The sequence below is a fragment of the Rhinatrema bivittatum genome, chromosome 4 (assembly GCF_901001135.1).
Source record: "Rhinatrema bivittatum chromosome 4, aRhiBiv1.1, whole genome shotgun sequence".
In the NCBI taxonomy this organism is placed as follows: domain Eukaryota; kingdom Metazoa; phylum Chordata; class Amphibia; order Gymnophiona; family Rhinatrematidae; genus Rhinatrema; species Rhinatrema bivittatum.
The window spans coordinates 54,356,373-54,369,191 of record NC_042618.1 but is presented as its reverse complement, the minus strand read 5'-3'; the positions used below and the strand labels follow the sequence as shown (position 1 = coordinate 54,369,191).

The 12,819-nt window shown below is 42.2% G+C and overlaps 1 protein-coding gene across 4 annotated transcripts in view; it reads right to left on the bottom strand.

The window, feature by feature from the left end:
- Positions 1-12,819, bottom strand: part of KCNH5 (potassium voltage-gated channel subfamily H member 5) — a 568,772-nt gene that overhangs the window by 476,409 nt on the left and 79,544 nt on the right. For all 4 annotated transcript variants that reach the window (XM_029598143.1, XM_029598144.1, XM_029598145.1 and 1 more), the window contains exons 3-4: positions 10,898-11,004; positions 8,645-8,773 (exon numbers count right to left, since the gene is read on the bottom strand). In XM_029598143.1, coding sequence (XP_029454003.1) covers positions 8,645-8,773; positions 10,898-11,004 — 236 coding nt within the window. The remainder of the gene's footprint in view (positions 1-8,644; positions 8,774-10,897; positions 11,005-12,819) is intronic.

The window sequence follows — 12,819 nt, the reverse complement described above, 5'->3', positions numbered from 1 at the left end:
AGGCCATAGTTCTCTCTTGATCAATTTTGACAGACCCTGTGACTTGTAAACCAGCTAAGGTGTAGCAGTATTGAATGCATTCTGCTATCTAGCTAGCCAAAGTATGCTTGGCGGCTAGCATGCCTAGTTTATTAGTCATAGGACACGAACAACTGAGAAGATTGCCGATGTGATTGAGTTTGTTTCTTGTAATAAGTCTCTTTTGCAGTCCAAGATATAAAGGATTTCTTCTCTTCATAGGCACAAGGTCATGGAAAGAAGGTAGATAATACAATGGATAGGTATGAAAAGCCAAGAAGATCTTTAGCAGCAACTTCAAGTGAGTAAGGATCACAACCCTGTGAACAAGTGCTTTGAGTTCACTGACCTTTCTAGCTGATTTAACTGTACGAAGAACAGTACTTTCCAAGAACTTAAACTAAGATGACTAACGGTTCACATGATGATAAAGATCATGAATTTAGATATCAGTGTATAAGCAGAAATTGGCTTACTCTCCATCAGAATATAGTATGCTGCAATGGCACTAAGATGTTGGGATGTGCATTCGTTTGCAACGAAATAGGAAATATCGTCTCTATTTCCTATTTCGTCGCGTTTCGCAGGGGGGGGCGTCGAAATAAGAAAACCCATGAAATTTAATGTGGTTTTCTTATCGTTTTTGACGGGGGGAGAAAGGGCACATTAAAAAAAAATAAAGAAAACCCCAAACCCACCCCAACCCTTCAAATTTAATTAATTGCAACACTCCCGACCCCCCCCCCCCCCAAGACTTGGCCGACGCCTCCCACAAGACTTACTGAAAGTCCATGGTGGTCCAGCGGGGTCCCGGGAGCAATCTCCCCCTCTCGAGCCCCTGTCACACATGGAAGGAGCAATGGATGGCCCATGCCATCTTTTAAGATGGCGCCGGCCGTCCATTGCTCCTACCAAGGACAGAGGCCGACCAATGGCACTGATAGCCTGTCACATGGGAAAGGCAAAGGGCCATCGGTGCCATTTTGATTACTGGCAGCCAACGGCCCGAGAGGGGGAAATTGCTCCCAGGACCCTGCTAGACCATCAGGGAATTTCAGTAAGTTTTTTTTGGGCGGGGGTTGCAATTAATTAAATTTGAACGGTTGGGGTGGGTTTGGGGTTTTTTTAATTTTTGTTTTTACAACCCTGATTAATTAATTAAATTGGAAGGGTCGGGGTGGGTTTCGTGCTTTGTTTCAGGGGCAGCCGAATTAAAATCTGCCTGAACCTCGGGAAAACGAAATTTCCCACAGCAGGCCGATAACGAAGGCTGAACCACATCTCTGCTAAAATGTATCCATACTGAAGATATGGCAAAGACCTAAATCAGAAAGAAGGAACAAGTACTTTAGCAAATGTTTAGGTTCAAAAGAGCAAGGGTGCTCAAACCAGTTCTTGGTGGTCCCCCCAGCAAGTCAGGTTTTCAGGATCTCTCTAATGAGTACGCAAGAGATTTATTTGCATAAGAACATAAGAAATTGCCTTGCTGGGTCAGACCAAGGGTCCATCAAGCCCAGCATCCTGTTTCCAACAGAGGCCAAAACCAGGCCACAAGAACCTGGCAATTACCCAAACACTAAGAAAATCCCATGCTACTGATGCAATTAATAGCAGTGGCTATTCCCTAAGTAAAATTGATTAATAGCCATTAATGGACTTCTCCTCCAAGAACTTATCCAAACCTTTTTTGAACCCAGCTACACTAACTGCACTAACCACATCCTCTGGCAACAAATTCCAGAGCTTTATTGTGCGTTGAGTGAAAAAGAATTTTCTTCGGTTAGTCTTAAATGTGCTACTTGCTAACTTCATGGAATGCCCCCTAGTCCTTCTATTATTCGAAAGTGAAAATAACCGAGTCACATCTACTCGTTCAAGACCTCTCATGATCTTAAAGACCTCTATCATATCCACCCTCAGCCGTCTCTTCTCCAAGCTGAACAGCCCTAACCTCTTCAGCCTTTCCTCATAGGGAAGCTGTTCCATCCCCTTTATTATTTTGGTTGCCCTTCTCTGTACCTTCTCCATCGCAACTATATCTTTTTTGAGATGCGGTGACCAGAATTGTACACAGTATTCAAGGTGTGGTCTCACCATGGAGCGATATAGAGGAATTATGACATTTTCCATTCTATTAACCATTCCCTTCCTAATAATTCCTAATATTCTATTTGCTTTTTTGACTGCTGCAGCACACTGAGCTGACGATTTTAAAGTATTATCCACTATGATGCCTAGATATTTTTCCTGGGTGGTAGCTCCTAATATGGAACCTAACATCGTATAACTACAGCAACAGTTATTTTTCTCCATATGCAACACCTTGCACTTGTCCACATTAAATTTCATCTGCCATTTGGATGCCCAATCTTCAAGTCTTGCAAGGTCCTCCTGTAATGTATCACAGTCTGCTTGTGATTTAACTACTCTGAATAATTTTGTATCATCTGCAAATTTGATAACCTCACTCGTCGTATTCCTTTCCAGATCATTTATATATATATATTGAAAAGCACCGGTCCAAGTACAGATTCCTGAGGCACTCCACTGTTTACCCTTTTCCACTGAGAAAATTGACCATTTAATCCTACTCTCTGTTTCCTGTCTTTTAACCAGCTTGTAATCCACGAAAGGACATCGCCTCCTATCCCATGACTTTTTAGTTTTCGTAGAAGCCTCTCATGAGGGACTTTGTCAAACGCCTTCTGAAAATCTAAATACACTACATCTACCGGTTCCCCTTTATCCACATGTTTATTAACCCCTTCAAAAAAATGAAGCAGATTTGTTAGGCAAGACTTCCCTTGGGTAAATCCTTGTTGACTATGTTCCATTAAATCATGTCTTTATATATGCTTTAGAATTTTGATCTTGAGAATAGTTTCCAATATTTTTCCCGGCACTGAAGTCAGGCTCACTGGTCTATAGTTACCCGGATCGCCCCTGGAGCCTTTTTAAAATATTGGGGTTACATTGGCCACCCTCCAGTCTTCAGGTACAATGGATGATTTTAATGATAGGTTACAAATTTTAACTAATAGATCAGAAATAGATCTCAAATTTTAACTAATAGATCAGAAATTTCATTTTTGAGTTCCTTCAGAACCCTAGGATGCATACCATCGGGTCCAGGTGACTTGCTACTCTTTAGTTTGCACTATATGTACGCAAATATTTCCATCCATATTCACTAGAGAAATCCTGAAAACTCAACTGGCTTGGGGGGCCCCGAAAGACCAGATTGAGCACCCTGCACAAGAGAATAAATCCAAAGCAGTCTGTTAGCACCACTTGGAATATTTATCCGATTTGAAAGTATAGTTTGTTTTTTTTTTCCCAGTCGATGGCTTTCTGGATGAGACAAGTATGTTAATATTTCTCTGGGTAGATTGAGATCTACCATTATTGAGCACTCAACATCCAAATTGTTAGGTTGAGGGCTAGGAAGTTGGAAGGATAAAGTCTTCCTTTGTCTTGAATTAAAAATGTAGAGTCTATCCCTAGATATATGGAAGGACTGCTGATGTTGCATTCGGCAGTTCACGGGCTAACCCCGCGAAGTGCCACCCTCACCTTTCAGGCCGGGCCATGGTTACAACTGGCTTCATGGCAGTATGCTGCTGACTCCATGCCAGACTCTGCTCTCCTTCACAGCAACACACCACCAGCTTGCTTCATGGCAGGATGCCGCTGACTCCATGCTGCCGTGCTTCCCCACAGCCGAAGCTGTCCAATTTAAAGAGACCGTGGTGGGAAAGGTCCCACAGCAGACTCTGATGACATCATGCAGCTAGGCCTATAAAAGGCCCTCCAAACATCCACTTCCTTGCCTTGGCAACAGGTCTCCATACTTTCCAATAGTGCATGTTGCTCCAGTGTTCTTAGTCTTCAATTCCTGTGATCCTTGTCTTTGTCCTCCAGTTCCAGTAATCCTAGTCTTCATTTTTCAGTTCTTCCATTTTATCATGAAAGAACTTGTAGATAAACTTTTCATTTCCACAATCTGGAGGGCCTCCCCCTGATAATTTCTTCCATCTACGGGGACCCTCTTGCTGGCCAGGTTGCCCTGACTACAATGCTAGTGACCTTACACATTGGTCTCCTCCATCAGGAAGAATTCAGTTTACATGTAATCTCCAGGGCCATCCATCCCATTATCCTGGGATTACCCTGGCTCCAACAGTACCACCCACAATTTGACTGGGATACCCTACAACTCATTAGGTAAGGTCAAGAGTATATAGAGCATTGCCTGGAGCATAGGGAACCTCCTCATTGACTCACCACTGCTACTACCCTTCCAGGACTTCCTCCACAGTACATGAATTTTGAAGATGTATTTTCGAAGAAGGCCAGAATCCTGCCTCCTTACATACATATGATTGTGGGATTGAGCTCCTCCCAGATACTAAACCCCCATGGGGAAGGGTATACCCCTTGTCATTTCCCGAGACTGAAAGTATGTCCGACTATATCCAGGAAAACTTGGAACATAGGATCAATCTGTCCTTCCTCCTCCCTGGCTAAAGCCAGATTTTTCTTCATTGCAAAGAAAGACAGCTCCCTCAGGCCATGCATTGATTACCAGGGCTTGAAGGCCATCACTAAAAAGGACTATTCTTTCTTAACGCTAATTTAGAAGCTCTTCAACCACCTACAAGGAGCAAAGATTTTCACCAAGCAGGACCTCAGGAGAGCATATAATCTCATTTGAATCAAGGCTGGTAACGAATGGAAAACAGCTTTTAATACTCGCAGCAAACACTATGGGTATCTTGTTATGCCCTTTGGACTTTGCAATGTACCCACAGTCTTCCAAAAGAGGTCAATCAGATTTTTCACAACTTGCTCTACACTTGTGTGGTCGTATACCTAGCTGACATATTGATCTTCTCTCAAACCCTCAGCATCTACCATCAAGATGTTCATAGAATCCTGCAAGAGCAAAATCTATATACCAAGCTGGAAAAATGTCTCTTTGAACAACAGGAACTCTCCTTTATGGAGTACATTGTCTCTTGTGATGGATTCCATATGGGCCCTGCCAAAATAAAAGCCATCAGGGACTGGCCTTGTTCGGTGGGGCTTTGGGCTCTACAGAGATTCTTGGGATTTGCTAATTGTCAGTTTATCCTAAACGTCTCCTCCATGGCATCTCACCTTATTGCCCTTATCTAGAAGGGTGCCAACACCAAGGACTGGCCACCTGAAGCCATAGAGGCATTCCAGAACCTGAAGGATGCCTTTGTGGATGGGCCTTTTCTGCATCATCCAGACCCCATGTGACCCTTTGTCCTAGAAGTCGATGCTTGTACTCTGGGCATAGGAGCAGTTTTAAATCAACATTCTCCAGAAGGAGTATTTTGTCCATGTTCCTTCTTTTCAAAGATGCTCTCACCTATGGAGCATAACTATGGCATCGGATATAGAGAACTTGGCTGTTAAATTAGCACTTGAGGAGCGATGCCAACTGCTCAAAGGAGCTCAACACCATAGCATAATATATACGGATTCACAAAAACCTCAATCATCTTCACCAAGCTCAACAGCTAAATGCAAGACCAGCTCACTGATCTTTGTTCTTCACTCGCTCTGATTTCAAACTGCAGTATTGTCCCACAGTCAATAATCAATGGGCATATGCCCTCTCGCTCTTACTAGACCAAGGATGCCCCAAATCCTCCTAAACACATCATTAATCCTGTTAAGATACTTCTGGTTACCATGGTAACTGTCCTTCCAAGGAAGATGATTTAACTTTCCAGAGTACATGAGAGAGGTGAAATGACCCATGACTCCCATGTGCAGGTCACCCTGGTCAGACCCGAACCCTTGAACTGCTTCAGTGATGCTACTGGTGGCCCCAAATGAAGCAAGATGTCAAGGCCTAAATTGATTCGTGTCCTAACTGCGCAAAGCAATAGATGCTGCATGGCCAAGCCTGGGGGCTGTTACAGCCATTGCTAGCCCCCAAGGAACCCTGCACCCTGGACCCACTTGTCCAGAGACTTTATCACTGATCTCCCCTTTCCAGACAGTGCCACTGAGATTTGGGTAATCGTAGATTGTTTCTCAAAGATGCACACTTTGTCACATTCCTGGGTCTCCCTTCATCACCAAAACTAATATGCCTCTTTACTCTCCATGTCTTCTGTCTACATGGCCTGCCACAACACATATTGTCGGTCAGGATGTGCAATTCACTGTACAATACTGTTGCTCCCTCTGTAAAAAGTTCATCTTTACGCTAGACTTCACTACTGCTTATCACCCACAAGGGAACGGATATGCAGAGTGCACCAATCACACTCTCAAGACATCCCTCCACTCCTATGTTAGTGAGCACCAGGACAATTGGGCCACTATCTTACCTTGGGCTGAGTTCTCTCACAATACCCATATTAACTCAGTCACCGGATCCTTTCTTTTCCAGCTGGTCTATGGAAAACAACCATTGTCTTCTCTGCCACTCCAGTGGCAAAACTCTCTGCCCAGGAATTGCATGAACTATGGGAATGGACTAGCCATCTAATCCAAAAGGCCGCTGACCGAGCTAAGAGAACGCTAGATAAACTGAGGAACTGGTCTTCTGTGCCTAAGGTTGGAGAGAAAGTTGGCTATGCACACGCCATTTACGCCTGCAGGTCTCTTCCATGCATTTATCCCCATGCTACAATGGACCAGCAACTTGCTGCTGCTCTGGACCACGGGTAAGTAATAAAACAAAAAAATGTAGGGTAGTTAGCTGGGTTTTAGGAGTCAAGGCAGATAGGGGAAAAGGGAGGCAGGTTAGTTAGGAGGTTCAGGAAGCTCCCTCCCAGTTCCCTCCCGTTCAGGAAGCTCCCTCCCAGTTCCCTCCCGTTCAGGAAGCTCCCTCCCAGTCCGCTCCTTTACTGGAGCGGACTGGGAGGGAACGGGGATTAGGGTCTATTGTGTCGCTGTACACATTTATAAAATTTCTCCGCTTACATGCGCAAGTCAGCATTTGCACGCACATGCCAATGTGCACGCGGGTAGTAGATTTTATAACATGTTACATTTTACAACATGTTACATTTTATAGCATGTTATAAAATCGGTGTATCCGTGTGCAATCGCACATGGATGCCCATGCACAGGTCTTAAAATTTCCCTTTAAATGACTTTAAGCTTTTTGGAAATCAAAAAGCAAAAACGTGCACATAATTGGTAGAAAGCAATGATACCTTCACTGCATGCATGCCCTAGGAAGTGACAAAACTTCTTGAAAAATTCAATGAAAAAAAGCTTTGTATGTTATTTTATAAACTTGCCTTTACAAGAAAATCAGACAGTTAATCTGTGTGAACTGAAAATTCTGTTTCCCTCAGGGACACTCTGCCCAAATGGGTTTGTTTTGTGCATACCTTGTGCATATCTTGACAGGAATGAACCTCACTTCTAAGCCAGACTATGCAGAGAATGGTCTCAATCTCTCAAAGTTACTGTTAATGCTCTTTTTAATACTTGCACTGTGCCAGGGAGAGCCTCCTTCTGTAGATCATAGGACCTGGAAAATTTTTTTTTAATCAGGGCAATGGTGCCTAATACAATTTTTTTTATTTGTAGTAATTTATATTCCATCCAATTACCAGAACATTTGGGACTATGTCTGTACCTTTCTACCTCATTTTCTTGGTCTCTGATGGCATGCCTAAGTATTTGAGGATATTCTCTCTCCATACATTCCACAGAATAGTTGCTTGGTACCAACACTTTGATCAGCAATGTTGTGATTTTCCCCTTTACTACAATGTCTGATTTTCTAGCATCAAGGTTTTTATCATTTGGAATGGGAATATCCCAGTCTATCATAACTTCTTAACTCTCTGCAATTCTATTAGGATCATGATACCATTGTTTTTCTGGTATAGCAATGTTATGGTGTACACACAGTTTCCAGTATAAGAGCCATACCACAATGTTGTGTCTTTCTGTATATAGGCCTTCTCATACCCCCTGTTACTTTTCATTTTCTTTATTTAATTATAGCTTTGCTAATCCATCACACTTTTCATAATTTGTATTTCACCCTAATTGTGCTGCTATGAAAGTGCTTATCTTCTTAATTAACACTATGACAACCAAAAGCATGATGGCATGCCATTTATGTGCATCAGTGGCACATAACTATACACTACTGTTTTGAAATTGTTAGTTATGCATGTATATTCAAGCACTTAACAATCCAATATTCAAACACAGTTAAGATACAGATACATTGCATTTGAAAATTGGGTTGTTGTGTGCATACTTCAAATAATTTGAACTATATAGTGAACAAAAATACAAAGTAGTTTAAAACTCTATTACAATTTATTTATTTATTTTTAAACTCGCACCATAGAATAAAATCAGCACTATAAGGGACCAGTGTACTCAAAGATATACGCTGCCATTACAGCAGAAAGAAAGCACACGTGGCTGAATCTGAGTGTCCTTTTGCTCATCACTGTCAACTACAAAACTTTTATTAATTTCTACCTAAAATAAAGGCAGATTACTGAACATTTACCCTAATGAGCTCTACCTATATTACCTTGACAGACCAAATACAACTGTAACTAAACTGCACTTTAAACAATTTTATTGTCTTCAAAAACCTTACCTCTTGTGGAATCATCTTCAATTGGCTGTTTAAATAGAGTAATATCTTTGAAAGTACACAGGAATAAAACCACCTTCTCATGTTCATTTCTGATTGGTGCAATTTGCATGTAAAACCAGACAGGAGTTCCTGGAAATAAGAAAAGTAGGCATTATGCTATAAGCCTTCAAAATGACAATAGTTTTCAAGGACTGCTGAATCAGAAGGTAAAATGAAATGCATTTTCCACTATCACAATAGCCACATTTTGAAGGGGTTTTTTTTTTTTAAGTTTCATGTTGCATAGTTATTAGTCAACTAAAATGGTTAATTGCATTTTGCCAAGATGGCAAGGCTTAGAACCCTATGCAATTTGTAGAATTATTTTTTCAGTTTAATTTTTATTCACATCATTTACATGAGCTAAAGCAAAGAAAATAAGCTATAAAGAAAAGACTCCAATAAGATACCAAGCAATACAATAATAGGCAAAAGCAAAAATAAAGTTGTAGCTCATACAAGAACTCATAAAGGGAGATTTAGGGGGTCATTTACCAGACGGATCGCACGCGATATGGGAAGTTTCGCACGCGAAAAGTCCCTTATCGTGTGCGATACCAAGATGGGGGGCGCAGGTCGGCCCCGGAAGAGGAGGAGTCGGGGCGTCACCGGGGCCGACTCCGCAAAGACGCCGCGGATGACGAAAAGGTAAGGGCCTTTTCGCGTCCTACTTTGCGCCCAATAGCTACACCTTCTATGGTGGCACTATTGGGTGCGAAACCAGCAGCGATCGCACGGCGGCGGTGCAATCGCTGCCGGCTAGCACAGGACCGCCGCCCCCCCCCCCCCCCCCGTTTCGGCCCCCACCCCTCATTACCTAAAGTATCGCAGGCCTGCGATACTTTAGAAAATGAGGCCCTTAGAGATTAATAACTGAATATAGAAAAACAAAAGCATTTTAATCAAAGATCTCTTAATTTAAAAAATGTAATCAACTCATTTGGTGAAATATTCATGAAACACATTAACAATCCATACAATCAGTTTAGTATGAAAAGCAGAAGTATTTAGGACTACCACAAAACAATGGGTGGCTATTTCAACATCTTGCGGTGGAATAGCAGAACATACTCTTATTTTGCTAAATAACAACTGTCTTGAAAGAAAATACTCAAGACATCTGCCATTCAATAAAAAAAAAAAGATTCATCAAAGCCTCAAAGATATTCAGGGCCCAATATTCAGCGCTGGCCGGATAAGTAACTTAGCCAGATATGATTTATCCAGTTAAGTTACAAGGGGTATTCAGTGGCATGGCTATGCTGCTGAATATGTGTGATCAAGGCGCCACTCAGCTCTATGGCTGATCTAACTTATCCAATTAACTTAACCGGATAAGAATGAATATCGCTATTTATCTGGTTAAATTAGCCGGATACATAGCTACTCAGATCCACCCACAAACTGGCCAGCTAAAAGTTAGCCAGATAAGTGACTTATCCAGCTATCTAGAAGCAGCTGATTTTCAGCGGACTGCTAGATAGCCAGATAAGTCCTACTTATCCAGCTATCCAGCACTAAATGTGCTTTCAATATCGGGTCCTCGGAGCACACAGGAAGAACCACCATAGATATTCCATTAATATCCTCTAACCCTCCCACAGTCATGTGCATGAACACCTAATTATCCATATGCATGCACACCATTTCCTCATTTCAGGCAGCCATAAGACCTGAACTCCAGGCTGAAGCACTGCTGAAGCTAAACAGCTCCCATTACTTTCTATCATAGAAACTTCAGCATGCTTACATTTTGATTATGCTTCTGCAAAAGCAGGAAGATTATCTTCAACCACCCCTCTTATTTAACTGTATCAGGTAACACTCCCCAAAAATGTTAACTTTCTCCTGTTTTTAAACAAATGGCTAAAATTTCCCATGCAAAAGTCACTCGTAAAGGGTCAGTGCTGAGTATTGCATCATTCATCTTTTTAAAACCATATTGACTACTCTGATGTTTACATTAGTCTATATAAACACGCACACCATTTTTCTTCACTTAATTTGGGCCTAGTTTAATTTGCACTCAAAGTATATTCCCTTTCTTTCTCAAACTTAATGAACCATACTTTGCACGGTCACGCTTACATTCCATATACTCTTTACATGTGTGCAAAACCCTTGTCACATATACAACTTTTGACTACTCAAACATACAACACACATATATGAGACTAAATAGCACTGTAAAAATATTTAATTTCATTTACGTACTACTTTTCTTGTACAGAAGAACTTCAAAGCAGTTTGACTCATAGTTCTCAAAGGTCTGCCTGACTTTTTCAATGGTCTTCTTGTCCGACAATTCCCCATACATAAAACTAGAAAACAAAAGTCATTTTAGATGTTTTTTTTCTTTCTGTGAATTTACAGATTAGTTTTACCACAGACTTTTCTCTGCTTCCAAGCAGATGACACAATTTCTGTACAAAGTTTTGGGTGGCTCTCCAGTGCTATAATATTGTGAGCTGTCTATATGTAATTATAGATACCTGAATATTGTAACCCATTTTCCATTAGTATTTTTTGTCACAATGACTAAAAACAAAAGCAAAAGAGCAGCATAAACTTTCTTACAAGCTATAGTAATGTAGTATACAGACCTATCTGGAAAGCAAATGTATAAACCATTTCCTATAACTTTTCTATAATCAAAAATATACCATTCTGAAAAAGAACCAAAAAATCCTGAACACACAGGAGTAGATTTAAAAAGGTGCACGTGGGAGTAGATTTGTTCGTGCAACCCGGTGCGAACAAATCTACTCCCGATTTTATAACATGCGCATGCTGCCGTGCGCATGTTATAAAGGGTCGGCGCGTGCAAGGTTGTGCAAAATCGGCAGCCTGCACCGCCGAGCCACACAGCCATCCTCCGTTCCCCTCTGAGGCCGCTCCGAAATCGGAGCGGCCTCGGAGGGAACTTTCCTTCCAGCCCCCCCAACTTCCCCTCCCTTCCACTATCTAACCCACCCCCCAACCCTAACTAATTTCTCCCACCTTTATTTTACAAGTTACGCCTGCCCGCCGGCATGCCATATTCCGGTCTAGGGGCTGGTCTGGAGGCCGCAGCCCCGCCCCCGGAACGCCCCTGGGCCAGAACCACGCCCACAGCCCTGCCCCCGGTGCCGTGACACGCCCCCCCCCTCTCCCCCCGGAAAGCCCCGGGACTTATGCGTGCCACTGAGCCTATGCAAGATAGGCTTGGCGCACGCAGGGGGTGGAAGGTGCAGCTTTTCGGAGGTTACGCACGTATCTTACGCGTATCTTACGGGCATAACCCTTTGAAAATCTGCCCCTAAGTCTGCATGTTATTTATTTATTTATTTAAAAAGTCTTCTATACCGATGTTAGTCGAAACATCACCTCAGTTTACATGGAACAAAAGCAATGGAAATTACAAGTAACAGGGGAAGGGTAAGGGGTACAAAAAACCAATAGGAGAGCAGAGAAGCATAGGAACAAACAACAAGTGAACTATAATGTCATAAGAACACAGTCATAGTCAAATTCAGGTCATGATCCATCACAATTCAATATTCATCAAGGCAAAAATTATTATTAGGCAAAAATATATAGAATATAATAATTGTAATAGCTGATTAACAAAAAAAAACTGAGCAAGCTCTGAAAGCATTTTTATAAGTTATGATAGCAAATGTTGCTTACCTTTAACAGGTGTTCTCACAGGACTGCAGGACAGCAGGATGTTAGTCCTCACATATGGGTAACATCACAGGATGGAGCCCAATCACGGAACACTTTTGTCAAAGTTTCCAGAACTTTGACTGGCCCCTACTGAGCATGCCCAGCATGGCACTAACCCTGCAGCCAGCAAGGGTCCCCCTTCAGTCTTATTTAAAAGCTACAGTGCTGAAAAATAAAATAAAATGTTACAAACCCAACACCGCGGAGCAGTGGGCAGGTTTCATGAGGACTAACATCCTGCTGTCCTGTGAGAACACCTGTTACAGGTAAGCAATATTTGCTTTCTCACAGGACAAGCAGGATGGTAGTCCTCACATATGGGTGAGTACCGAGCTGAGGATGCCCGGACATGCACCAAATGTACCCAAAGACGTGCAACAGGCAAAACAACTGGGGCAGATTTGGTAGAGGGCATCCTGAACCCCACT